Source organism: Camelus bactrianus, chromosome 13 (genome assembly GCF_048773025.1).
Source record: "Camelus bactrianus isolate YW-2024 breed Bactrian camel chromosome 13, ASM4877302v1, whole genome shotgun sequence".
Classification (NCBI taxonomy): Eukaryota; Metazoa; Chordata; class Mammalia; order Artiodactyla; family Camelidae; genus Camelus; species Camelus bactrianus.
In genome coordinates this window covers 47,592,701-47,618,207 of record NC_133551.1, presented here as the reverse complement: position 1 = coordinate 47,618,207, position 25,507 = coordinate 47,592,701, and the positions used below count along the sequence as shown (strand labels likewise).

The window sequence follows — 25,507 nt, the reverse complement described above, 5'->3', positions numbered from 1 at the left end:
TGTCTTAACATATAACACCATCCGCACTAACACAAAATACTACACACGCCAGATGAGCCTGAGTTATAGTTGCTGTGGGAAGCATAACTTAGAATTTCCTGATTTTGGTGCATTTAATCTCAACCATAATGTTACATTAACGTCGGTTTTGCATTTCATTTCCCAGTTTAGAAGAATAGCATCAGCGCCTTCGCCTGTCTGTACAGAAAAAGGGGCAGGCTGACTGGGGCCACCGGCAGATGGACCACAATCCAACTGGGCTCTCCCGCTATAAAGTCGGGTCCGATCCCTCCCACTGAGAGGAACCTCAACCAGGACAAGTGAATGAAGAGGGTGGAGTGGGTTCTTTCTCCCGGGAATGGCCTCTCCATCCATTTGGAGAGTGCAGGAACCAGGAGCAGAGAGAGGGAAAGATGCTGAATGTGGAACAAGAGTAATGTGTGTGCATTGGGTGGGGGGTTTGGGGTCGGGGGCTCCTGCCTCTCAGCCTTGAATGAAGGACAAGGGAATCAATATAGTCTGATTTGTAGGCATCTTAACCAATTTCCTGTGAAGTTTTCCAAAATGTCTCTCTCACAAAAGACTAATACTGAGGAGTCAGCTTCGAGTCACACTGAAACCCTCCAAATGCCTCTCTTCTATATTAGCCCTTCTCGTCACCAACAACCCTTCCCCCATCCTTCCCTCCCAAAATAGCCCAGCATCTGGACAATTTTCTACAAAAAAAAAAAAAGAACTCCTTTACTCATAGTTCTAACTCAAAATGCAGATGGAGTCTCTTCAAGGTTTCCTAAAAAAAAAAAAAAGCCCCTATGGACAAAGACCAAACACTAGAAAACCTCAACCCCAAAGGTCATTTTTCTCCAAAGTTATGGGCACTTGAATACAAATGAGAAGGAAAACAGTGAGCAGGGCTGCTGCAGAGCAGGGAGAGAGAGAAAGATCTTACCTGGGACCCTGACGGAGGGCCAGAGGGAACTCAGGGAGGGAGGGCAGGCAGCAGCTGGACCTGTGCTCCTAGACAGGAGAGCTGGGCCGCCCCCCTGGCCATCGGGACGGCTGAGGTTGCTTCCTTCCCTCCAAGGGCTGCGGCCTGTACTTCATTTTCCTCACTTACATTTGCTTTGGTCTTTTCTGAACACTGAGGTGGTGAGAGAACTTGCCTCCAGGTTAAAGCTGCACAATTAAAGTTCCCACCAAAGCTTTCAGGCTGCTCCCTGGGCCTCAGGGTCACAGCCGCCATCATCTCTTGCACATCCACACCAAAACAAGCAACATGAACTCCTGCCGGCAAGGACAATAAAAAACCTACTTCCATATCAGGAAACAATTCCTCAAGCAAGAAAGGAATTATATTCCTCAAATTTTGAGTCTCTAAAGCATTTTAACCCACCTAAGTTAACATTTAAGTGAAAACAATATTTTCAAATGAAAAACAGTCTCATATTCAACCAATACGTATCATGTTAATCTGAACCAAAATATGTAAAACAAAGTGAGTTCAAAAACCAGAAAGTGAAAGCCTGTTACTGGCAAACCAACCACTCCAGTTTCATCGAACTGAACAAAGTACAAAAATAAACAGCAAAAATTATAACAAACGGAAAATACCAGATGTTTTACCACGTTTACAACCAGTATTGTTACTCAAGTATAACAGAGCTTGCACCTGTTAGTTTCCATGTGGCATTCCCTTAGGAGAGTCCCAACAAGTTGACTCAGGGACTTCTGAAAACCAGACACAGATGAGAGAAATAAACCCCATGCCAAGCCTCCAGATAGGGCCTGGCCCAAAGCTTGTTTCTGCCTCCTACACAACTGAGGGGTATGACACACTCCCGTAAAAGTCAGAAGTGCACTGTGCAGAGGCCTCAGGTGTTCAAATACTTGGGAACCGGGCAGGAGGGGAGCTGGGGTGGTTCTGATTCACAGCTCACGCACATCCCCAGGAGGCACGCAGACCTTGCCCATAAAGTATCTCCATCAAACGGACAACCATCAAGTCGTTCTGAGGGCGCGCTAGGGAGGGCTGATCTAACTTGCATACCCAATTCTAGTCCTTCTACTGCCTCTTAGAAGTTCATTCTCAAACGAAATTTCAATCTTTCCTGCTTCCATTTAAATTCATTTTTTGTCCTTATTAAAATGAAGAGTAAGTTATTATCATAATCCTTGGAACAACTACTTCCCACTCTGGACAAGGAATCAGTCACTAAAACCGTATTCTATTTTCCTTCTTTTCAAAGTCTTATTTTTGTGCCTCTAATGATTTTTGTTCCTCTTATCCTGAGCTTTTCCAATTTCTCCACTGCCCTTGTTGACCAAAAGACTTAAATAATAGAGAGGCTATCATGTGGGAACCTGACCTATGATGACCTCAGTGGAAGGACACTGGCCTATCCAGGACTGACAACTCCTCCACTCCATCTCCCAAACTTTCTCTGAATCCTACCAGGATCCTGCTACCTGCAAACTTTAGGGAAGAGTTTAAAAAAAAAAAAATGCATGTGTGGGGGGTGTGGCTTTAAATTGTCACTAACAATAAGTCTCCAGTCACTTCTGAGCTGTCAATCCCTTTCCTGAGAGTGGTCCAGTGGGCAGTTCACCAACAGAGCTCTCTGGCCCCAAACCCACCTTCCTACCTGTTGATCACAGCATTGTAGAGGCTTAACAAAGTAGAGATGCATTACATTTATCACTTGCCCTAGATCCACTCAAATCCATCAATGTGTCACAGCAAGAAGTTAGATTGATCTGACAGGATTTGCTCCTCTTCACAAACCCATGTAAGTTATTACTCAGTAACCTATGCTCTTCTAGCTGTTTCCTGATTGATTATCTGACGATCAGGTCAAGTATCTTCTCTGGAATCACAGTAAACTAACGGGTCTATAATTTCCAAGATCATTCGTATTCGCCTTTTAAAGATAAGCAAGACAGCAAATGCTTCTTCTTGAGTTCTCTAAAGCAACAGCTAATGCTTTGCTAATAATGAACCAGGGCAGCCAATTCCTTAAGTGCCCTTGGAATCGCATCATCAGGGTTCATTGATTCTGGAGATAATCTTTAATCAGGCTCAGATCCTGGTGAACAGCAGGAAGTCTGATCTCAGCCTAGATCTGGAAGGCCTTGGTGCCTAAGTCTGGGAAGGAAGTTGGTGATACAAGTGATTTAAATCTGTACTGCATTATGTCTTCAGCGTTGCAATAAATAAATAAGAAGAAAAATAAAAAGAACAATGCCCTTGAAAGAGAGATGAAAGGTGATAATGACAGACCAAACTGAGACATGAATCAAGCTTCGCCTTCAGCAACATTGGCAGGACTCTGCGTAGGATAAGAGAACACAGCTACAAAATTATCTGAGCTTATACTCTTACTGAAAAGTTCAGAAACAAACATATACAGGCATGGGCCAGGAAGCAGAAACCAGGAAATGTCATCAGGAAGATGCGAAGCAATCATGAGCTTTCAGAAGACGGATGAATCACACGCAACAGGGACATGTTGGTTTTTAGACTCAGGTCCTACTAGGGCTTACTCAGTGACTGAAATCATCAGTGAGGGAAATAATACAGCCTATTGGGGTATGGATCCCTGATGCCCAACCTGAGAGAATCGATGTAACCAAAACTCCCACCCACCACCCAGGAATGCCCACTCCAGTAGTTTAAGGAGGTGAAGAAGACCTGACAGCACAGGCAGGACCAGGAGGCTGAGAAATAAGTGTGGCTCAGGTGGCTCCCAAGCCACCTTCCCTCTCATCCAAAGTCCCTTCCCCTAGGACACTCTCCTCATCCAGCTCCTGTCTTCCCAAATCTCAGGAGGCCTGATTCCAATCCTCCGCCAAGGGCAGACCACTGCCATAAGGAAGAACAGGAAAGAGGAGAGGAGAAAGGGGAAGGTAAAAGGGTTGTGGCGTCTGTTTTATGGAAAATAATCTACTATTCTAAAGACAGAACTCCTTCTCAGGAAAAAACCAACCATGAGAAATGAACCCAGTTTATCTTTGAATGGACCTGTCTCCCAAGTGCCTGATGCTATAATCCTCTCTGCCTCCTTCTTACTACTGAAAGCTGCCCCTAGACCAACGTGTCCACTCACCTCAAAATTACACACCTGATAATCCAGCCCTACAGGGGAGAGTTATAGTCCTAGAGTCATGCATACCCAAGGCCCCCACACTACAATGAACTACCACATGCTCCCAAAGCAAACACCAGGGACTCCAATATCACCTAAACCAGGTGCCTCTCTGCTGCTAATTCAAGCTTCCTAGTATCATTACCTTAAAGGTAAAAGATCTCTGAACACAGTTGGTAACTAAAGGAAAAAAGCACATAAAGAAATTTTCCTTTTCAACAGACCAACAATGGTATTTGTTCGGGTTATCTAATGCTGCATATCATCCCAAAACTTAGTAGCTTAAAATGTCAATAATCATGTATTAACTCTCACAGCTTTTATGAGCCAGGAATTCAGGAGCGGCTCAGGGTCTCTCCTGAGGTCGAAGGTAGACGTCCACTGGGGCTGTAGTTATCTGAAGGCTTGACCGGGGCAGGCATATTCACTTTCAAGTCAGTGCCAAGAAACATGACTGGCATTTGGTACTGGGTTTTAGCTAAGAGCTTCAGTTCCTACACACACGTGCCTCTTGCCAGGGTGCTTGAGTGTCCTCAAAGCATGGCAGCTGGCCTCCTCCAGAGCAAGTGATCCTAAAGAGCAAGGTGGACTGCAATGCTTTTATGACTTGACCTCCAAAGTCACACAGTGTCTCTTCCATATTCCATTGGTTACACAGGGCTAGCTCTGATTCACTGTGGGAAGGGAACTACCAAGGGTGTGAATATCAGGAGGGAAGGGTTGTTGGGGGCCATCTTGGAGGCTGACTATTGCAGTATTCCTTTAAAGAACATGCAGCAGTAGTAGGACAAGGAAGGAAGGAAGGGAAAGGAGAGAGGAAGCTTGGGGCAGAAGGAATTATTTTGATCCCCAAAGCCTGAGACCAGAGAGAAATAGTGCCCAGTTCTCTCCAGAGACCTCTGAGGTCTGCCTTACCCTAGCATGCCTAAATCACACCCTGCTTCTTAAGCAGGAACTCCAAATGAGAAGCTAAAAGCCAAGAAGACATGAGAAAGTTCCTCTGGGTCCCAGAAAGCAAGACAATCCTCCCTCCCTCCTCACCCATCCCACCTTTTCTGAAGCAATGATACAACAGTTACCTGAGGATGAATCTGTGGCTTGTCGCACGTGGCCTCAAAGTCCAGCACTAAAAAGTAGTGATACCTCTGGGGAGGGAAGGACACCATTGCCGCCATGGATGCGCCAAAGCCGTGGGCCGCCAGCTTTCTGGTGGATATGGAGCAGAACTCCGGAACACCACAGGGAGAAAATAAATGGGAGCCCAGCACTTTTCTTGCTCTTGAAAGTAAATATGAAGAAAATCGAGCTGCTCCAGTCTGTAAAGGTGCTAGCATTGAACATCCAGACGCATCTAAAACTTAGGGGAGGAAAGTTGAAAAAAAAAAAAAGGAAAAGAAAAAAAAAAACAGAGAGCCTGGGTTACTCCCTCCCACCGTGGCCCTGTTCCATCTAGTCTTCAGGAATAATCATACAACATCAACCACTCCCCAATGTTTCTGGGCCCCTTTTCTAAATCCCAGTATTCATTACTGAAGTTCAGGATCCTTAATACTGGCCCCTGCTGCATTATGACAGCTCTGAGTCTCCCAGATCATTCTCGAAACAAGATGCAGCACTGGCCCTGATCTTTAAGCAGAGCTCTAAAGTTCAAAAGAGAGGAGAGAGAAAAATTCTGTGGTCACTTCTCAGGTGGCAACCCGTTAACATTGAAGCTAATTTCCCCAAAGTAACCTGAGGTGACCCCAGGTGCACAATCAGTCCTGGGAGCTAAGGAGACTCAGACAGACACCAGAAAATACCCAGGATTCTCTCCTCAGCTCCACTCCCAGCCATGTGCCGCTGGCTTTCCCGTCTGTATCTTGACATCTCCATACACCCTCCTACCTTCTCCCAACGTGAAATCGAGCAGAGCTGATCCCAGGGAACTGGCTCACCAGACTGGTGATTCCCTAGCCCCCAGCCAGTGAGAGGCACCCTGGGGGAATGCTCCAGCCTGCAAAGCACAGCTGGCAACAGCCTCAGGCCTTCCCTTTTGCTGCCTTTAGACTCACTCTCTACTAGAGGCCTTGAATGACTGCAGGACTTTTTAAATGGGGAAGGAAAAGAGAAAACCCAGATGTGGTGGTAATGGGAGCGTTGCTAAAAGTCTAGTAAAGTTTTCTGAGTGAACATGTGCAAAAAAAAAAATTCCAAATCACTTTTCAAGTTTTCCCTTTAAACTTGCAGAATGTCTGCTCCTTAGAGGGCTAACAAAATATAAAAATCAAAGCCCAAGTTTTACTCACAAATAACTCAAGCTTCCTTAAAAAAAAAAAAAAGCAGAAATTTTGTGTTTTTCCCTTTTTATACCCAACACTCAAATTCCCTCAACTTTAACCTTCAAAGTTAAATAAGAAGTCTCATTGCTCAAAACAACTGTATTAGGCCATAGTTTGTGCCTTCTGAAGCCCCGTTCTAGTCAAGCCAAAAGCTTGCCTCTGAAAGACTGCAAATGGGCACTTGCTCCTTCACACAGGGTAGAGGCAGCCAGCAGCCTGTGATGTCCAGAGCACACTCCAGGCAATGAGGTCACTACTACCTGAGTGGACACGGGCGATGCCAAGTATCACTTCTCGTCCCAGCTCTCCAGACTCATAGAATGACCTACAATAACCTGCCTGTATATTTATTAGGATATGTGCTAGTGTGGGTCCTCAATTTTCCTACCCCTAGAGTGAGAGTCCATGCGGAACTAAGACCAAAAAGTATTTTAAGGTCTTCATGGATACAGCACAAGCACAGTGCATGCTTTCACCGTGGCTTTATAGCCCCTACAGAAATGCAGCCAAACTCCCTAGCCTTGGATAGACAAAGGTGTTTGAGTTTCATTAGGGAATCCCTTGAAAAGACAAAATCCCTCTGAAAGCCAGAATCCAAAATAACTCTTCACATCACCCACTTCTAAACAGTACGGAAGCCTTGTGAGATGGGAGACACCAGTCTGCTCGGATTACACATTCTAGTTTGGATCCACAGACCCACAGGGACTTAGAACTCTCCTGCAACAAGTCAGGCCATGCATAAGGACTTCTGAAAGTCTTAATGTTCTCCAATGTGTATATATAGTGTATAAAGTGTTTATAGTCAGCCAGACCCCATCTACCAAACACTACAGGGAATTAAATATTGTGATTAAGGAGGACTTCTGGATTTGAATTCTGGTCTTACCACTTATTTGCCACCGCATCTTGGGCAAGCTCTATTTTTCAATTTCTCACCCTCAAAATGACAATAATAGTAGCTCCTACTCCTTAAGTGAGAATGAAATGAGAGGATATATGGAAAGCACTGAGAGTACGGTCTAGCACATAGAGCTCAATGAATATTAGCTTACTACTATTAGTACTACTCTTCTATCGAACTATGCCCACTTGGCAAAGCCTGGACCCCCACACTTTGGGCCTATAAATCCTCACGCCTGCAGACCTTGCTTTCTCACCTGATTTCACCCACATCAAAAAGCTTCTCTCCTGTAGGAAGTCTTGAGAGCAGACATTTGGAGACCAGGCTTCCATGTATCAGCAGTCACTGGGTTCCATACTTCCCCTACTTCTAAAAACCAAGTTCAACTCAAGTCCAGAAAAAGAGAGCAGCTCTTCCTCTTCCTTTCCTGAAAACCTTGATCTAATGGCTTTAGAGTCATTAGTATGGCAGAGGAAAGTGTCTACATTAGTTGGAGTGGGGAGGAGCAGAAAGGCCTGGGGGAGTATCAGAGCCCAAGCAGGGTGAGGAGGTATCCATACAGAGGCAGAAGGTGTGATGCAGCACGTGAGAGCCCTACTGGGATACGAAGGCATCTGTTGGGTGGGGGCAGGGAGCAGCCTGGTGTGGGGAGTCAGAGGCAGGGTAAAGAGGCACCCAAGATGGGGAAAGGGCAGTGGCAACAATGGGAGGCTAGTTATATAGAGAGGGGTTGATCCAAAATGGGCATATATTAAGGGTAATGGGACCACGTTTCTCAATATTAGACGGCAGAATTAAAACACAGAAAGGAAAAAACACCTGTGGTGTTGGATTGGAACTGGAGGTAACAGTGTGACCTCATGGTATCTGATATATATAATGTATAAAAGTAAAGCCAGATATAAATGTGAGATTAAGTATATATCTATACGAAAATATCTACACACATGTATATGTATTTCCTAAGCTCTGTTTACTGAAGGGCCAGGGAGCAGCAACACTCCAACAGCAATGAGCACATCCAGCCCCTAGTTGCCTTCTAAAATCATTCTCCACTGAAAGAACCAGAGCTCTTTGAAGAAATGGCTGATTCCAGGGCTGTGGCAGAGAAAGTACAAGATGAGCCCCACACATCTTGTTGTGCCAGAAAGCAAGGAAACGCCCAAAGAATGATAGGAACATATCAAAAGGACGCAGAAGCCAGCTTGAAGGGGCTCCCATAGGCAAGTAAATAATGACATTAATGTATTACAATGCACTGAATAAAAAAGGAAACCATGAGGTCATAAAGATAGAAAGAAAGAAATGAATGAATAAATAAATAAAATTTAAAAATTAAAGTTTGGTAAGGGACTTCACATAGTTTCAAAATTATAATAATAATAACATCCCCACAGAATGTTATTAATCATAGCAGGGAGTGAGTTTACAATGGATAAGCTTGGCAGACATCACCTTAATCAAGTGGGCAAAATGAACATCACCAATTATGGGATTAATCCAAATCATACATCACATGACAGGATGCAATGAGAAAAACAAAGTATCATTTCTGGGATATTCCTGTCGAAGATGCATAACCTGAATCTAATCATGAGAAAATATCAGACAACCCTGAATGAGGGAGAGTCTACACAATAACCACCTGTAATCTTCAAAAGTATCCAGGTCATGAACATCAAGGAATGTTTACTGAGAAAAGTCTAAAGGAGATTAAAGAGACTTGATAACTAAATTCAATACACGATTCTGAACCGGACCATTTTGCTACAAAGAATGTTATTGCGACAACTGGCAAAACTTCAATAGGGTTTGATACTTAGGTGGAGGTACGTATCAATGTCAATTTTCAGGTTTTGATGGTTGTGTAGGAAAATGTCCTTGCACGTAGGAAATACACGTAAAGTCTCTAGGGTGATGGTTGTTAGGTCGGCCACTTAATTCACAAATGGTTTAGGAAAAAAATTATTTGTACTGTACTTCCAACTTTTATGTAAATTTGGCCTATTTTAAACTTAAAAAAAATTTTCTTTAATCCATATGCAATGTTGTTTAGGGAGGGTATATAGCTCAAGTAGTAGAGCGCATGCTTAGCACTCATGAGGTCCTGGGTTCAATCCCCAGTACCTCCTCTAAAAATAAATAAATAAAAAATAAAAAATAAAAAATAATAAATAAATAAATAAGCAAGCCAGCCTAATTACCTCCCCCCAAAAAACAAAATAAATAAATACATAAGCAATGTTGTTTAAAAAAAAAAAAGAAACAGAACAGTATGTGAGGGAGCCATCTCCCCACACTGCCCACAGAAGATAGGCTGCATGCTCCGCTCTGGCAGAGAGGTCGGCAAAAGCCAGCCCTCAAAGCATGGAGTCTCCATCATAAGAGCCCAGCCCAGTGCCCCCTCACTGTGCACTCCTGCTACCACTAGAGCCTGCGGGGAAAATGCCCCTGCACCCCCGAAGAGCCCGCAGAGGCACCCCACCTGCCTGCCTACCCTCTGACAGCTTAGGGATTTCCTCTTTCTACTGATGTCTTTATTCTTTAATCACCAGTGTGCAGAATATAAGTCTATAACTTGTATCATCAGCCGGGCCTTTGAGAATCTAGCAGAGGGGCAGAACTCAAAAAGAACAGTTTATGATTCTGGGTCTATCTTTCACCAGAGTCCAAGATTTACATACATTTATTCTGACACCCATTTCCTTCTAGCAAATTAAAGGTAGTAAGGAGCCTACAGCAAAGAGGAAAATGAATGATTCTCTCCTGAAAGTAAAGGGACCAGCCCCCAGTGGGGCAGGGAGGGGGAAGCAGGGACTGCCACAGGGACAGCCCGATTTGGAGGAGCAGGCCTTTACCACAGCCCCTGGAGGATGGTCGCTGTGCAGAGTATTTACACAACAGACACAATGGCTCCTCCACAGCCATTACTGTCGGTCAGGTAAATAACGCCTGTGCCAAAACACACATTTAATGAGGGAAATAATATGCCTTTATAAAAAGCCTCAATCTGTATTTACCTGAGAGACCAGAGAAGCACCAAATCACCAGATTAGTGGAATCACAGAGGAGTCATTCTGGTGTCTTGGGTAAATAGACATTTTATAGCCTTCCATTACTGGAGGCGGGAAGGAAGGGCGAAGGGAGGGGCCATCCTTTAATATCCACATACAGGCCAGGGGAGCCTGGGGGACAGAAGAGAAGAGAGGCCCATCATGAAATATGGGGTCCACTCCCACACCATCTCCCCTTCCTCTTGTACTTGGGATGTCTGGGGAGGGTATGGGTTTGTACCATCCCTGGACCCAATCCATCCCATATAAAGCCAGCCTGGGATGCAGGGGTACACTTCAAAGGAACTCCAGGGCACCGAGGCAGGTTCTGGGTCTAGCTGACTAAAAGCACGTGGGATAGCCACAGTTTCCCCAGCTCCCAGTCCTGGGGCAAGTCCCTGTCCCAGTCTGACCTGTAGGAGCACAAGTGCTCAGGCACCTGAGCCACAGAAGCATCCACAGAGAACACGGACACCAGTCTGGAGCTCTCTGAGGCACAGTCTCCATCTTAGATGGCTAAAAATAGCCTAGGAAAAATACAAATAAACTGCATGCCTTCAGAAATCATAATGTTCAGTCTAATGAATGCATCCTTACTGCCAGAGCACTTTCTGTGAAAATCACAGACTGTCAAAGGTGAAAGAAAACCTCAGAGGAGACACAGTCCAGCCAGCCAGGGAAATGAGCCCCAGAAAGAGAAAAGGACGGCCCAAGGTTCACATAGCCAGTAAGGGTGGTAAGAGAACCCAGGGCCCCTGACGTCCAGTTCAGAGCCCCCAGCCACAGCCCCTCAAAAGGCACAGGCGCCAGCACTCGTCCCCAACTTCTCTGCAGTCTCAACAGTGGAGGCCAAGAGCCTGCAGGCAAGGCAGAACAAAGCTCAACGTGCCCTGGAACCTCTTCATGACTTCCTGATGCCCCCTAAGTGGAATGGAAACAGGAACTCTAAAGCTGGGTCCTCACCTCACCAGAACACTCTCTTCCTCTCTATAACCCACCACTCCCTTGGCCTGTGGCTTCAGCTGCTTCTGCCCCAAGGCAGGGCTGGGGAGAACTTGCCCAACATCAGAAGCAGCTACTAATCCCAAACTCTCAGCAGAGCTAAAGTCACTAAAGACCTTCAGGAACACCAACATCACAGGCCACAGGAGGCTCACTCTCCTCTTCAATTGGTCCGTCTTAGCAGCTCAAGACAGCACAGAAAAAGAAGTGCCTGTTTGTGATTTGTCTGTTGTTCACTAACCCATCAGCCACATCCAGTAGCTTGGGCAAACTCCTTCAAGGGGCCAAGGCTGGGAAACATGTCTTTGCAAGGACCTGCAAATCAGTTGTGACCCATCGCACATAAGATGGGGCAAAGGCTTCTCTCCTAACACACTGTAAATAGGATAGAATTGGAGAGGTGCAGGGTATGGCATACTACGGTCATCCCTCCCACACTTGCAGACAGCATCTGACCCCAGAGGGGAGGTACCCGGAACCGTCTACACCCCTGCTACCAAGGTGGAGAACTGGAGTAGAAACAAGGAGTCACACAGCTAGCTGTTAAAAATGCCAGTATTAGACAAGCATAGGCTCAAATACTGACTCCACGACATACTCTCTGTAATAACAGCTACAGTAATAATACCTATCTCTTAGGGATTCCATTCAACCACACAATGTATACAGAGTGCTTTGCATAATGGTAAGTTCTCAGTAAAACAAGAGCTATTGGGGGGAGGGTATAGTTCAAGTGGTAGAGAGCATGCTTAGCATGCCCGAGGTCCTGGGTTGAATCCCCAGTACCCCCAATTAAATAAATAAATAAGTGAACCTAATTACCTCCCCCTGACTTTAAAAAAAAAAAAAAAAAAAAGGAGCTACTATTGCTAATACATACTAAAGAGGAAAGGGAAACACTATTTTCTGAAAAACTACTATAAGCCAGGCAGTGTATTAGTGATTTACCTATTTCATCTCATTTAAGCCTCCCAACTATCAAGCAAAACAGGTAACAGTATTCTCATTTTACACATGAGAATACTAAGGCTCAGGGGCACCCAGCTCTTCAGGGCCCTGTTCTCTCCCACATTTGGGGGCCAACATTCTCCCCTCGACTGATTCTCCCATCAGCCATAGGGCTAACAAGGCATACGAAGTTCAGTTTTTCTTTTGAGGAAAGGTATGACTTTAACTAAAAAAAACTCAATCATAAGCAAAAATTAAGTCCGCCCAAATCACCTAAATTTATTTTTAACAAAAAAAACAAATTGCAGCCCTGCGTACAGAAGCAGAAACAGCAAGCAGTGTCATGGATTAAAACAACTGCAACACAAGGAACTCAGAGCCTCTTCTCAGACCCAATTCCGGGAAATCTTCCCGTCTCACAGAGCGGAGAAACTGGTAGGAAGCAGGGTTACAACCAGCTCTTGCTCAGGCCCCTAAATAGTGATGTTTCCTTTTACAAATCTCTGCCCTGGCAAATGCTACTCCCCATTTTGAAATGTACTTCCATTTTCACCAGGCAAATTATTGCTCCTTCTTCAAAATCCATCTCAAGTCTCCCCCCTTTCAGTATCTTTCTCTGACACCTCAACAGAAAGTTAATTATTTAAGTGTGATCCCATAGCACAGTTTATTCCTATTTCATAACTTTTATCTCACTGTACTGTCAGATTTTAGTTATCTGTTTCTCCCCCCTCCAGTTATCTCCAAGGAGTTAGATGAGGAGGATGGCAGAAAGCGAATGTGTAAGGGGTGTGTGTTGCATATGTGTGTGTGTAAAAAGGCATATTTGAAGAGACATTTCTTGTACTTGTTTTCTGTCAGACTCTTTAACACATTTCAAAATTTCAAGTAGCATTAAAGAAAAGTCTAAGATCAGTTTTTTTCATCTAAGTAGTGCATGAGTTTAAAAAGTCTGAGGAACACTGAGCTAGACATAGATCCTTAGGGGCAAGGACCACATTTGATTCATTTCTGTACTCCCAGCACAGGGCCAGGCACAAAGTAAGTGTGAGTCAAAGTTTACTTAATGAATTATGATGTCAATTGCTCTGGAATCAGAATACGTTAGGACAGAGCAGGGCCTAAGAACCAGGAAAAGCTTCTTCTCTTTCTCCCTCCTTCTTCCACCACCCCCACCACCACCGCCATTGTCCTCCCGTATTAGAGGAAGAGAGAGAGCATTGCTTTGGTGCTGGAATACTATTAATAGGATTAATTTGGGAACCGGTGTTTGGACTGTCACATCCAATCACTACCCACAGATCTACAGCTTCCCAAATCAAGCTCATGCAAAGAGGAATCAATTGCAAGGACATAGAGGGTCTGAACAGGCATACTAATGGCCTCCTGAGGTGCCAGCGGCCAGCTCTGACACTCCCATAAATTATCTGCCTTTTGATTTTACCTGTAGCTGTGGGGCACAAGGCACAATTTTGAACATATCAAAGCAATCTCTCGTAACCCAGGGCTCCCCCAAGAATGTCCCCAAAGGAGGATGGACTAAAAACAATGACCCAAGGGGAATCTGCTTCCTGACAGGCCTGTGCTTAGCAGTCATCAATTAAAACCCAACAGGACCAAGTGGATAAAGTGGGACCCAAATCAAGACTAGCAGATGGGGACAAAGCATGCATCAGACTGCAGTTCTGCAAAGACTACACATCCCTCACTCAAAGGAAGAGAAATCATAGCAATAAACTAACACAATTTCATCTGGGGGTAAATCTGCTCTAGCTCTGACAGTACCTCACAGCTTGACCTCGGACAACACACTTAACCTTCCTGAGCCTCAGTTTCCTCACATGCTTAGCAGGGGCAATAATGCCAACCACCTGACCCACTTCCTAGAGTGGTGGTAAAAAGTAATAAAAATACTCAAGAGGCATTTTACAAAGATGTAGGGGCACAAGAGTGGCAACACTAATAAATGACCTCGACAGACCGGGAGAGATGACTGGCCACGCTTTGGAGAATTTCTTTCGGGTAGCTGCTCACTCAGTTCATTTCACTGATGGTGCTGGGGCTAAGGTCCACCCTGAAGAAAGTTCTGGAATTCTGAATGGGACTTCTGCTGTCTAAAAATTTTCCATTATGAAAAACAGTGTCTTTAGTTATAATTTCCTCCTGTCTGCTGGCTGCCTCCACCAGGGAACAGGTTTTTTACCACATGGCCACAATGACAATTTTGAGGACCCCAAACATACTAAGTCAAAAGCCAAGTCACCCAATTGCCCCAGTTGCTGGCTGCTTTTAAAAAGATTTTGTAAAATACTATGAATAATAAAAGTTAAGGACACTGTGCTAAGAGCTATACATCTCATTAAATCCTTTAACCAACCTATTAAGTTCCATTATCTCCATTTTACAGATAGGAAAGCCAGACTCAGAGAGGTAAGTCACTTGCCCAAGGTCACATTAGCACTGTTTTCAGAAACCTACGGGCTTCTCTCCAGCAGTGTACACTGGGGCTTATAAGAGGAGGAAGACAATTCATCAGACACTTAACAAATACTTTATTTGATCCCTGTATCTGACATATACCATCATACTCAAGTAGGAGACAGTCCCCAAACCAGAAAAAGGTCATCAGTTTCCTACAAGCAAGGAAAGGAGACTGAGTAGGACATACACAGAATGAGGCAATTCCCTGGTAAGCTTAGGAAAATGGGTTCCCCTCTGTGTGTACAGTTCAAGAAGTTCAAAGCAACTGACATTAAGCTATGAGCCTAAAAACCAAAATCTCTCCCAGGCTACATTTATCCCCTGCTTCTTTCAATAGAAAAGAGTTCCCCCAAACTCCTCATTCATTCCATACCAACTTGTCCTTTCCACATCTTTTCTGGTCTGTGAAATAGGATCTGGTATTGCCAACAAAGATATCCTTTAAGCTTAAGTAGATAGCCAGGAAATTAGCAAAGAGAACCAGTATACATAGATGCAAAGATTCGGGTATATTTAATTTTTAATTGTCAAAACACTGAAAGTAAAAATATAAAATGTTACCCATGTAACTGCTACAGCCTCCTTACTGGTCTCTCTGCCTCAGGTATTGTTCCCTTCGATCCATTCTTAACACTGAAATCAAAGCAGACTTTCTAAAACACAAATCTAGTATCAGTCCACTGCTTAAAACCTTTTAATGGCTTCTCACTGCTTTTATGATAGTCTGATCCAGTGGTTGGTCCACAAGCCAAATACAGCTGCCCCTGTTTTCATAAAGTTTTTTTTGGAACACAGCCACGCTCATTCATTTTCATACTATGGCTGCTTTTGTGCTCTAGCAGCAGAGTAGTGCTGAATGGTTGTGACAGAGACCCAGAAAGACTAAATACTTATTATCTGGTTCTTTACAGAAAAAGTTTGCTGACCTAGCTTAATTTTTTTCCCCTCCACCATTTAATCCTAAGAGCTTATAAGGCCCCGGCCCCTGCTTACCTTTCCTCCTTCATTTCTCACCACATTCTCCTGCCCTCTGCCCACTGAGTACTTGATGTTTCAATCACACTGAAGTTCAGTTTCTCAAACTCAACAAATCTCTGATCTTCACACTTGGTCCTTCATGCCTTCATCTAATTCTAGAAGAGTAGGTTACTTCCTCTGAAAAGCCTACCCTGAACCCACCAGTCTGGGCTGGAGATGCTTCTAAGCACTCTCAAAGCACTTATACTTACCTTGTTACAGCACTCTCAGAGCTACTGTAATTGTATCTACACTGTCTGTCTCTCCCATGAACTTGTAAGCTCTTCGGTATCAGGGACAGCAGCTGTCTTGTTCACCACCACAATCCCAGGACCTAGCAAAATGCTTGGACCTTAGTTATTCAACAAACAGCCTCCAAGATCCCGGATATCAATCATCAGAGTCCACCTTTTTAGCCAGCCCAGATCCTTGTGAAATGGAAATAGGCTGGGATTAACCATCCACTCAAAGATGACCCACAACCCAAAATAAACCAAGATCCCAAAAGCCTTAGTCAAATGCATTTATCGGAAGCCAAATAAACGTGATCCTTCCTATTGTCTTAAGATGTGAATTTCTCAGGATAGAGGATTATTCTGGCTGTATTCAACCTTCCTGAACTTCAAGTAGGTGCTCATGTAATGCCCACAAAGAAATCATGACAGAACTTGAAAGTCTGGATACCCCACCTCCAACTCTCACCACTTTACAGACTTTGGGGACGTTCCGGGAGTCTTTCAGCATATGGTATCTTGTCAGAAAAAAGCTACAGAAAAATACCCACTCCCCACCCTCCAAGCCCAAATACCGATAAGGAAGAAGTCAAGCCAAAACTTGACCATGCAACAGGATTCTCACCTCTCCTTACTTCGAAGATGCCAAGACTGGCCGCTGGGGACGCTGACGGGTCCGTGAGAGCTGGAAAGCTCCAATGCTGTGGATAAATACACATCTCTGCAACAAGTCTATTTTCATACAAAAGGATTAAATCCACAGGGGGTTGCTGTTTGAAACAATATAAGGACCACGCTATACTTCAAACTTCTAAACTCAAACTACTTTGGAAATAACAGGTATCTATGTGGAAGCACAGTGCCGGTACAGAGCTTTCAGAAGTTACTAATACTACAGTTGAACGTTGAACAACACAGGTTTGAACTGCACAGGCCCACTTCTTACATGTGGATGTTATTCAGTAAACACATCGGACATTTTTTTGGAGATCTGTGACAATTTGAAAAAACTTGCAGATAAACAACATAGCCTAGAAATACCAAATAATAATAATAAAAAGTTAGGATGTCATGAAGGCATTAAGTATATGTAGATATATGTGTATAACATTCAAAATATGTGTTAATCAACTGCTTATGTAATTAGCTAGGCTTCTGGTCAACAGTAGGTTATTAGTTAAGGTTTTGGGGAGTTAAAAGTTATAAGCAGATTTTTAACTGTGTTTGCGGGGTTAGCAATCATAACCCCTGTTTTTCAATGGTCAACTGTATATATTTTCAGAATGACGAATTTCATGTTCAACAGTAGCATACTTTTCTTCCTAAGGAGGTTTATCTCCTAGAAATACTAAACATTTAAAATATCTGAGCTCAGACTGAGAAAGATGGCCACGAAGTGTTAGCTTGCTGGATAATCCAGAATCCTGGTCTAGTCAAGGGGAGGACACTGGTAAAGGCTGACAATATTCAGAATTTAGGAACTGAGGCCAGGATTGGGGGAAGGCTGGCTGCCACAAAGCCACAGGCCATATTGTAAATGGCCACATAGACCAGGAAACACTCGCAGGATACATCCAGGTCTGCCTCAAGTTCTAAAAAAGTCAAGGTAACCAAACCCCAAGTCAAATCATTAATGGAACACTTATCATACTTATCATTTAATTTAGATCTTCCATACTCTGGTTTCTCTTCAATCATATAAATCTTACGTCTTTTACTAACCAGACCTTCCAAAGAAATATGTTACAGAAGTACCCTTGTAAGTTAGTAACATCCTTTGCACAAAGAAACAACAAGATTTGGAGCCAATCTATTCCTATCTACCACTCTACACACATTTAACACTTTCTTCTCCTCAGATGCCCTAGGAAAATGCCACTCACCAACTTACCCCACCACAAAGAAAACACTTTTCAAAATGGAAGGGAATAAAAAGCACTTTTATTTGGAAATTTCAAGTTGGAAGGAGAGCTCTCAGCCAAGCTCTATGACCTAGCTAGCCGATTATTTACAGGATCTTTGGGCAGGAATTGTTAATGAGCTTTTAATTTGGAGTGGTTAAGTTGCCAAAGTGCTCTGAGCTCCAGTGAAGCACCACAGAATCCATAAAGGAAACCTTATCAATCACTTCCCAGCAGCTACCTTCCCCCACCCCCCACCTCTCTGACGAAAGGCAGCCAAGTGGGTTTCCAACCAAGATCACAGACACACACATTAGTGGAGTCACACCCCAAGTCCCTGTTTATAAATTGGCTTTTAAATGGTAGGGGATTCAGGTATAATATACTTAAGCTCTAGGCATGAACCCACTAAAACAAGGCATGCTGTGTATGATAAAGTCAGTATAAAGCAGAATTTGATGAAGCCAATTTCTGGTAGAAACTCTACAATCAAAAATCATTCAGCCAATCACAACCTACTATAGTTCAAATAGTGTATAGTCTTTAGCCAATGGGATTCCGGTTTTTTTGCCCTGCAGCAGGGAGACTGATAAAATGTCTGACAAGAGCTAATACCAGAGAAGTGGCCAGAGACCTTTAGCTGAGGCAATGATGGGCACCATCAGTCTGCAAAATCCAGCCCTAAGGACAGAATCCAAACCCCCAATCAGGGGCCACGTTTAGCATCTTCCAAGTCAACAAGGAGCAGTTATATTTTGCAAGAACTAGCAGTCAAGCCCCAATCCAAGTTTGTGCCTTTTTGTTTTAAGAAAACACCTGTTGCTGGAACATTTGCAGGAAAAGCAAACAGAAAGCAAGCCAGGTTAGGCCCCTTATTCACTCCTTCCACCATCGCTACTACTACTGCTACAGATTTACAAAGAAGTAAATCACTAACCTTGTTTGTCTGTGTGTGTGTTGGGGAGGGGGTAAAGGGGATGTTCTACCTACTACCTCCTTGCTGGGTTTCTGTCCTCTTTGGTCAAACCTCTTTTCCTCTTCCTAAGTAATTCCAGGTAAGAAGTCAGCACCCTTAATCACCACATCCAGTCTGCATTGCAAAGCCCTGCCCGTCTCCCTCTCCGCCAGAACGTTACTCAGTAGATCATGCATCCAGGGTGAGCACATGGGCCAGCACCCCAGCCTGCACAAACTGCGCGCCGCGACCCTCACCCCGCATGCATTACCAGGGCCCAATTTGGGGGGCCTCTCCGCATCACCCACCCCGGGGTGTTGCCCCCAACTCGGGCCCATCCAAGTCCAGGGGAGAGTAAGGGGAGGAGCAGGGGGCCAGGAGACCAGCCCTCCTTCCCAGGGCCGCCCCCGCCCCCCGTCAGCAGCGGGAGAGGCTGTCGCCATGGCAACGCCCCCTCCTCGGGGCCAGCGCGGCAGGCTCCCTTCAGGTGCAGGCCCGGACGTCTCCCTCGGCCTGAGCAGGCGCTCAGGGCAGTTTACGGCGGCGGGCGCGGCCCGCGCCGACTGAGGCGCCGGCCAGGCAGAGGCAGGGCCGGCTCCGCCCGCTCCCCACCGCCCGTTCCCGGCCGCCTCAACAGCGGCAGCCAGCACCACGAGTCCACAACACACCGACTCACCTCCGCGCACTCTGACCCCGGCCGACGCGGCGGACGGGCGGGCGCGGTGGCCAACCGCTGAGCCCGCCGCCGGCTCCTTCGACCAATGGGCCGCAGTTGGGGGCGGGGCTTCTTCTCCCCAAATGCTCGCTCTCCCGCCGACATGCGCGCTAAGGTGTGTCAAGATGGTGACTCCGTGCGGCTAGTCTTATGGGAGTTGTAGTTTCCAGGTTGCACGTACTTAGAAGAGAGTGACTGATCAGCTGGGAAAGAAATTTTTTAAAACCGAAACTTTCTAAGATCTAGAACGGCTCAAGTCTTCCACTTCCGTTTTCCCACCTTCTAATATACTCAGGAGGTGAGTATAGGCTCATTATGTGACATGTTTTATTTCGATGTCACCTTCTCATGATTCGTTCATTCAACAAGGCATTATTCTCATCTACTCTCTGAGGTAGGCCTGGGGGACACCTGAGAGGAAGGGGATTTTAGGTTTAGAAGAAAATGCTTAGATTTCTGAAGGGCCTTCCTGAGGGAGACGGAACTGAGGTCTTCAGGTCTGCTCCATGGGGAACTTCAGAGTTAAAAGGACTCTGGCCTCAGCTGTGGGGACTTTCCACAGTCAGTCTCTTCAGTCAGCTGGAGAGAACTCTGGCCAAAACCGGTGATATGTTTCTTCTTTTTGGTTCTGACTTTGTGGGAAGACGTGGGTACCATGTTCTGAGCTGGGAAACCCCAGTCTTGGCCAAGCCAGTGATGGCTTTGACAGTCTCCCAGTCAGACAAGAACCATCTTCTGTGCTCAGCTTCAGTCACCAAGCCCTCTGCATATTTTCACTTAAGAAAATGATGTCATTTTCTACCTTAACATAATGAATGGTTCCCACCTGAGCTGGGAAAGCCTGGTAATCCCCATAACAGAGAATGTTTCCTTAATCCCACATAATGGATTAGGCGAGTCTACTCAACACCTACAGAATTTATCACCTTGTTTTATAATTGTCTATTTCTTTGTTGTCTTTTTCCTAGGGCTGTAAACTCCTTTAAGGTAGGTATTATTTCCATATTTATGCTGTATCGGTAATACCCAGCACAGAGCCAGGCACAAAGCAGGTGCACAATAAATGTGAACAAATGAGGGAATAAATATCAACAGGGACAGGTGTCATTTAACCCAAGGTCAGTAAAGTAGAGGCACATCGGCCCATCCCCTGATTATTGGAGCTGGAATTGGGTCTTCCTCCTCCCTTTCATGTTATCTAGATGTTAATCCCAGGCGATCAAATCAGTCAACATACATTTATAGTGCCTCTGCTACGTGTCAGGCACTGTTTCTGTTGCTGAGGATTGATTGGCGAATAAGACACACAAAACCTGTATCCTCAAAGAGCTTTTATATTGGGGAGGAGGAGGGGGAGGAAGAACAGACAAGAAACAAGAAAACAGATAAATAAAGGCAATAAATAAGAGGTTCTAAGATGGTCTCTCCAGTCTCTAATTTTGTTCTATCCTGAGTCTCGCCTGAGAATAGGGTACAGCCAACCTTCTTGGCTATAAGAAGTAAACCTACACTGTGAGGATTGGAGGCTTGCTTTAAGGCCCAGCCCCTGTATTCTCCATGGAGCCTTCCAAGGTCCCCTTAACTTCCCCCAAATGTGCACTTTCCTCCGTGGTGCTCTGGAGCTCATCTGTAGAGCTTCCAGGACCTCACCAGACTCTAAGCTCTTTTTGGATAAACACCAGGCAAAATGCATTCAAATAATAGAACAGTTTAAGAGCTCAGTATACACTTGGTGCCTTACACTGCTGCCTAACCCAACAATTGGCTCCCTCCAGCCTTTGGTTTTGTTGTGATTCCCTGTGTTTTCTGGTTGCATCAAAAACAGCCTGAGGCAAAGCTTATGTAATAAGATTTCATTGGGAAGTATAATCCCAGGACAGCAAGAGTGAGGGGGAAGAAGGGAAGTGAGTCCCGGAAGGAGGGGAAGAAAATATATAGTATATTAAAAAAAGTTGACCAAAGCTTAAAAGAAAACACAGCTAGTTGCTCTGTCATACAGACCATGTAGAACCGTCACTTCTCAGACAGGGAGGGAGGGAAGGTTGTGTTACCCCACTACTCCGGTAGCCACAGTGGGCACCAGATCCCATACGCTAAAGCACAGTGGTTCATTTGAGACTAGAAATGGTGAGAGGAGCCTCTGGTTTGGTCAGATTAGGCCATGCAGTCCCACCACAGTGGGCATATTGGAAGCTCTGTCAGAATCTAACTGTTCTCCCAGAGGAAGCTAAGACAACCAGATGTGTTAGTAAATGACATGATAGTAGTGGCAGTTGGGCTGTGCAGAAAACAGGTGACCAAGGCCCGGGGTGGGGCATGCAGATGGGGCATGCAGATGGGGCAAGTAAATTTTTGGAGGCAGATGAACTGAGTCCAGTACAGGCACAGATAAACCCTATGTAGACTGCCTAGGTGCTGTTTAAGTGACTGAGCTAAAGTGAATACTGAGAGCAAAAATCAAAGAGGACCAAATTGGTTCTTCTGCTGCCTTGTCAAACCATCAGAAAAAACAGCAAGATGGCTGTCAAAGTTGGGACCCTAATCAGCAATTGAAGGGCAGAGAACCCAGGACCCAAGGACTGTGCCTGGCAGCCCCCAAACATGGCACAGCTGAGGGAACCTGGATAAGACTATTTTATCCGAGAACTGGAAAAACTGCGTCTGCCTTTCATGGTCCCTGTAAGATATGAAAGATAGCATAGTGCAGTTATGGATGGAGGAATGTGAGCTCAGAGAGACCCTGTTCAGGTTTGAGTCCTGGCTCTATCTGTGACCTTAGACAAGTCACATATTCTCTGAGGCTCAGTAGATAATACTAGTACCTACTAATATTAGAATTAAATATGCTTAGCAGAGTATCCTACATAAAGAATTCAGTAAATACTGGCTATTACTGTTGTTCTTGCCCCTCCCCCACCAAGCTTCCAACTCCTCTTCCCACGGTGACCACCACCACCCCACCTCCTTCCCCCCCACACCCCCCACCATCTTCACTCCAAGAGCAGTGGGGGCTGGACCTGGCCATGCCGTCTTCACCCTGCTTTCCCCAGGGCTGTTCCCCATGAGCCTGAGCCATTCATCTCCCTGGTGACCTGAATCTGAACTAAGAGATGGATGTGGGGTGGCTGAGGCCAGGGTGGTAATGTGCTCCCTTATCTCTGTGCCCCTCACTGGGGCCTAGTTAATTTTCCCTTTGATTTTAATATAGATTTATTGAAAGTTTCAGTTATCAAAACAAACTGCAGCAGCAAATTGGTGTTCTTTGCAGGCCTACAAGTGCCTATAAAGCTGCCATGCTCGGGAACGAATGGCGCTCTCCGGGAGGTCAGTCATGGCAACAGGAAGTCCCCAGGGACACACACACACACTGCAGTTTAATATTTTTCTTATTAGCCTTTTTCTTCTTGGCTATCTAAGCCTCCCCTTTAAATCGGAAATCAAATGGAGCCACCTGCCCAGGGAGGCTCTCTTCCCCAAGCTGCTCCACTGTTCCTTCCCTAGTCCTAGCCTCCCCACCTCTAATCCTCTGACTTCTCCCTGCCTTGTGCATTGTTCCAGAGAGAGCTGTGATTCACATGCCCCAGAGGGGTGGCCCATAGCCCTGTCCCAACTGTGGAAGGTTGGCTTGGGCTACCCAGCCCCTAGTCAGAGGCAAAGAATCCCTGGAAGAGATTGGGGCCTCTTCCAGATCTGATGCTCAAGAAAGGAGGGAAGAGCAAAGCTTTTAAAGCAAAAGAATTGTTCTCCAAAAGGCAGACAATCCTGTCAAGATCTACTGAACTCAACAGAAGCAAAAGGGAGATGATGATCCTAGGGATTGGGCACATTTTCCTTCTGGTCCAAGAATTGTCTGATTTCATTCTCATAGTCCAACTGCCACTTCCATTTTGGCCCCTTCTCTCAATCCCTACTTGATTTTTGAGACCCTCTATTCTCTGGTACCAATCTGCTTCTCTTAAGAACAGCCTGGTTTCTCACTTGCCCCAGTGATTCCTGAATATAGAACCACTCACTGCCACCTCTAGGCTCTGGAATCAGTCCTTTCCCCGGGGAGGATCTTCATGACCTGGTAACCTCTCCTCTTCTGCTCATCATCTCTTCTGGGCCTGAGGTACTTCTGAGTCATTGGTACATGACACATCCCGATTCCCAATGTCGTTTCCTTGCTCTTAAACATTCCCTGCCAGCAGTAAGGGTTGCTGCCCTTCCTCAGAACTTGAACTATGACTAAGGGTCCTGACAGCTGTAGCTGTGTAGCTTGAGTGGTGGAAGGTGCTAAAGTTTAGATCTGGACATTCCAGGAGTTGAATCTTGGCTCTGACACTTACTGACCATGCCTTGGGGAGCCTCTCTGTAGTTTCATTGCACCTTGTGCTTGCATCTGCTCTTGTCTAAGGACAGCTCTGTAATAAAATGATTTGCCTCTGTATCCCTCACCTTCAATATTCTGAGCTCCTCAAGGAGAAAGACTGTGTTTTAGTTGTCTTTATATTCCAAGTATATCTATTTGGTGAATAGGCAAAGTCTGTTTCCTCTACTATAAAATGGACATGATACCTACACAAACAAAGTGAAGAAAACACCTACCACAGTGCCCAACCAACATGAGGTAGATGCTCAGTGAGTGAAGATTCCTTCATCAATTTTCCTCTGGTCATCAGCCACCAGCACTCCCATTTTTGGCCTGTTCCCATCTCAGCTTCAAGTTCAGCTCTCTCTTGTCACTTGCTGGAGCACTTCCATCACTGTTCGGATGCCAGCATTCATCCTGGCCCCTTTAAAGTGGTGCCAACTTCTCCTCTCCTCTAGCCAGGCTCCTTCCATTTTACCAAATCTACTCACAAACTTCTGTCTCCTGGTGGCTCTATTCCCTGGACTGCCTTATAGTTTGTCTATACCAATGCGGATGCTCCCTACCATCTATACCAGCTGGTGGTAGCAATGAGTTTACATTAATACACCAATCTTGCTAATTCTAGCCCCACTCCCCAGCCCCACTCCTGTAGAAATACCAGTCCTGTAGAAATAGCAATGTTCCTTTTAAAAAGCTTCAGTTGTGCCCATGGATCAATCCAAGCCACTGTGCTCCACTGGCTTCTGTAGCTAGGTGCACCGTGGATGCTGGCCTTGAACGCCTCTGCTTGATGCACTCAATTCACATGGTACCATGAGAGTGTGAGAGACCCTCTCTCACAAAGTAAGAAGATGACTCCATCCGTGTTACTTGCAGCTGGGGGACATGAAGCCCCACAGCAGGGTGGTTTAAGCTCTTGAGTGTTTCAGAGATGGCTTTTTCCACTTATTTAACAGGTCCTTTTTCGTCTCATTTTGCACACCTACTACTACCAGAGGAGCAAAAATAGGGTGAGTTTATAAGTGTCATTATACTGAACCAGAGCCATGATCCCTCTTCAACCCTTAGTCCTATTGTGGAAACAGCCTCATCTGCCAGACTGCCCTCTCCTCTATCATTAGGTTTCTCTCTAGAGCTCTGCTGACCCTTCCAGCAATATGGTGTCCATTGGGTTATTTAATCATGCTGGTATATATGTGATCCAGTTATGGGCTTGGTTCAAATTTGTTTTCCTCTGAGAGGATTTTCAGCCCCATGTAAAACAGTGGATTCAAAGAGATATTTAGGTCAAAGGTTGTTGCCTAGCTCCCCACACTGGATGTAGCCTAGTATCAGCTCCAGACCTACTAGGACCCCCATATCACTATATCCTCCCCACCCCCAGGATTTAGTGAATAAACTCCTTTTACTGCCTACCACCTTCCCCTACCTTCCCAGACAAGCAGGGCCTTCCTCATCCTTACACTGGACCCCTTGTGGTTTCA

General features: G+C 45.2%; 1 protein-coding gene across 7 annotated transcripts in view; it reads right to left on the bottom strand.

Annotated features, from left to right (window-relative positions):
• ERI3 (ERI1 exoribonuclease family member 3) overlaps positions 1-19,693 on the bottom strand; it is a 123,096-nt gene extending 103,403 nt beyond the window's left edge. For 2 of the 7 annotated variants that reach the window (XM_045511842.2, XM_045511872.2), the window contains exons 1-3: positions 19,263-19,539; positions 16,724-16,799; positions 5,222-5,499 (exon numbers count right to left, since the gene is read on the bottom strand). In XM_045511842.2, coding sequence (XP_045367798.1) covers positions 5,222-5,499; positions 16,724-16,799; positions 19,263-19,397 — 489 coding nt within the window. In that variant the 5' untranslated portion in view covers positions 19,398-19,539. The other 5 variants (XM_074376623.1, XM_010948750.3, XM_045511882.2 and 2 more) reach the window with 5 other exon arrangements.
• Positions 19,694-25,507: the final 5,814 nt, after the last annotated feature.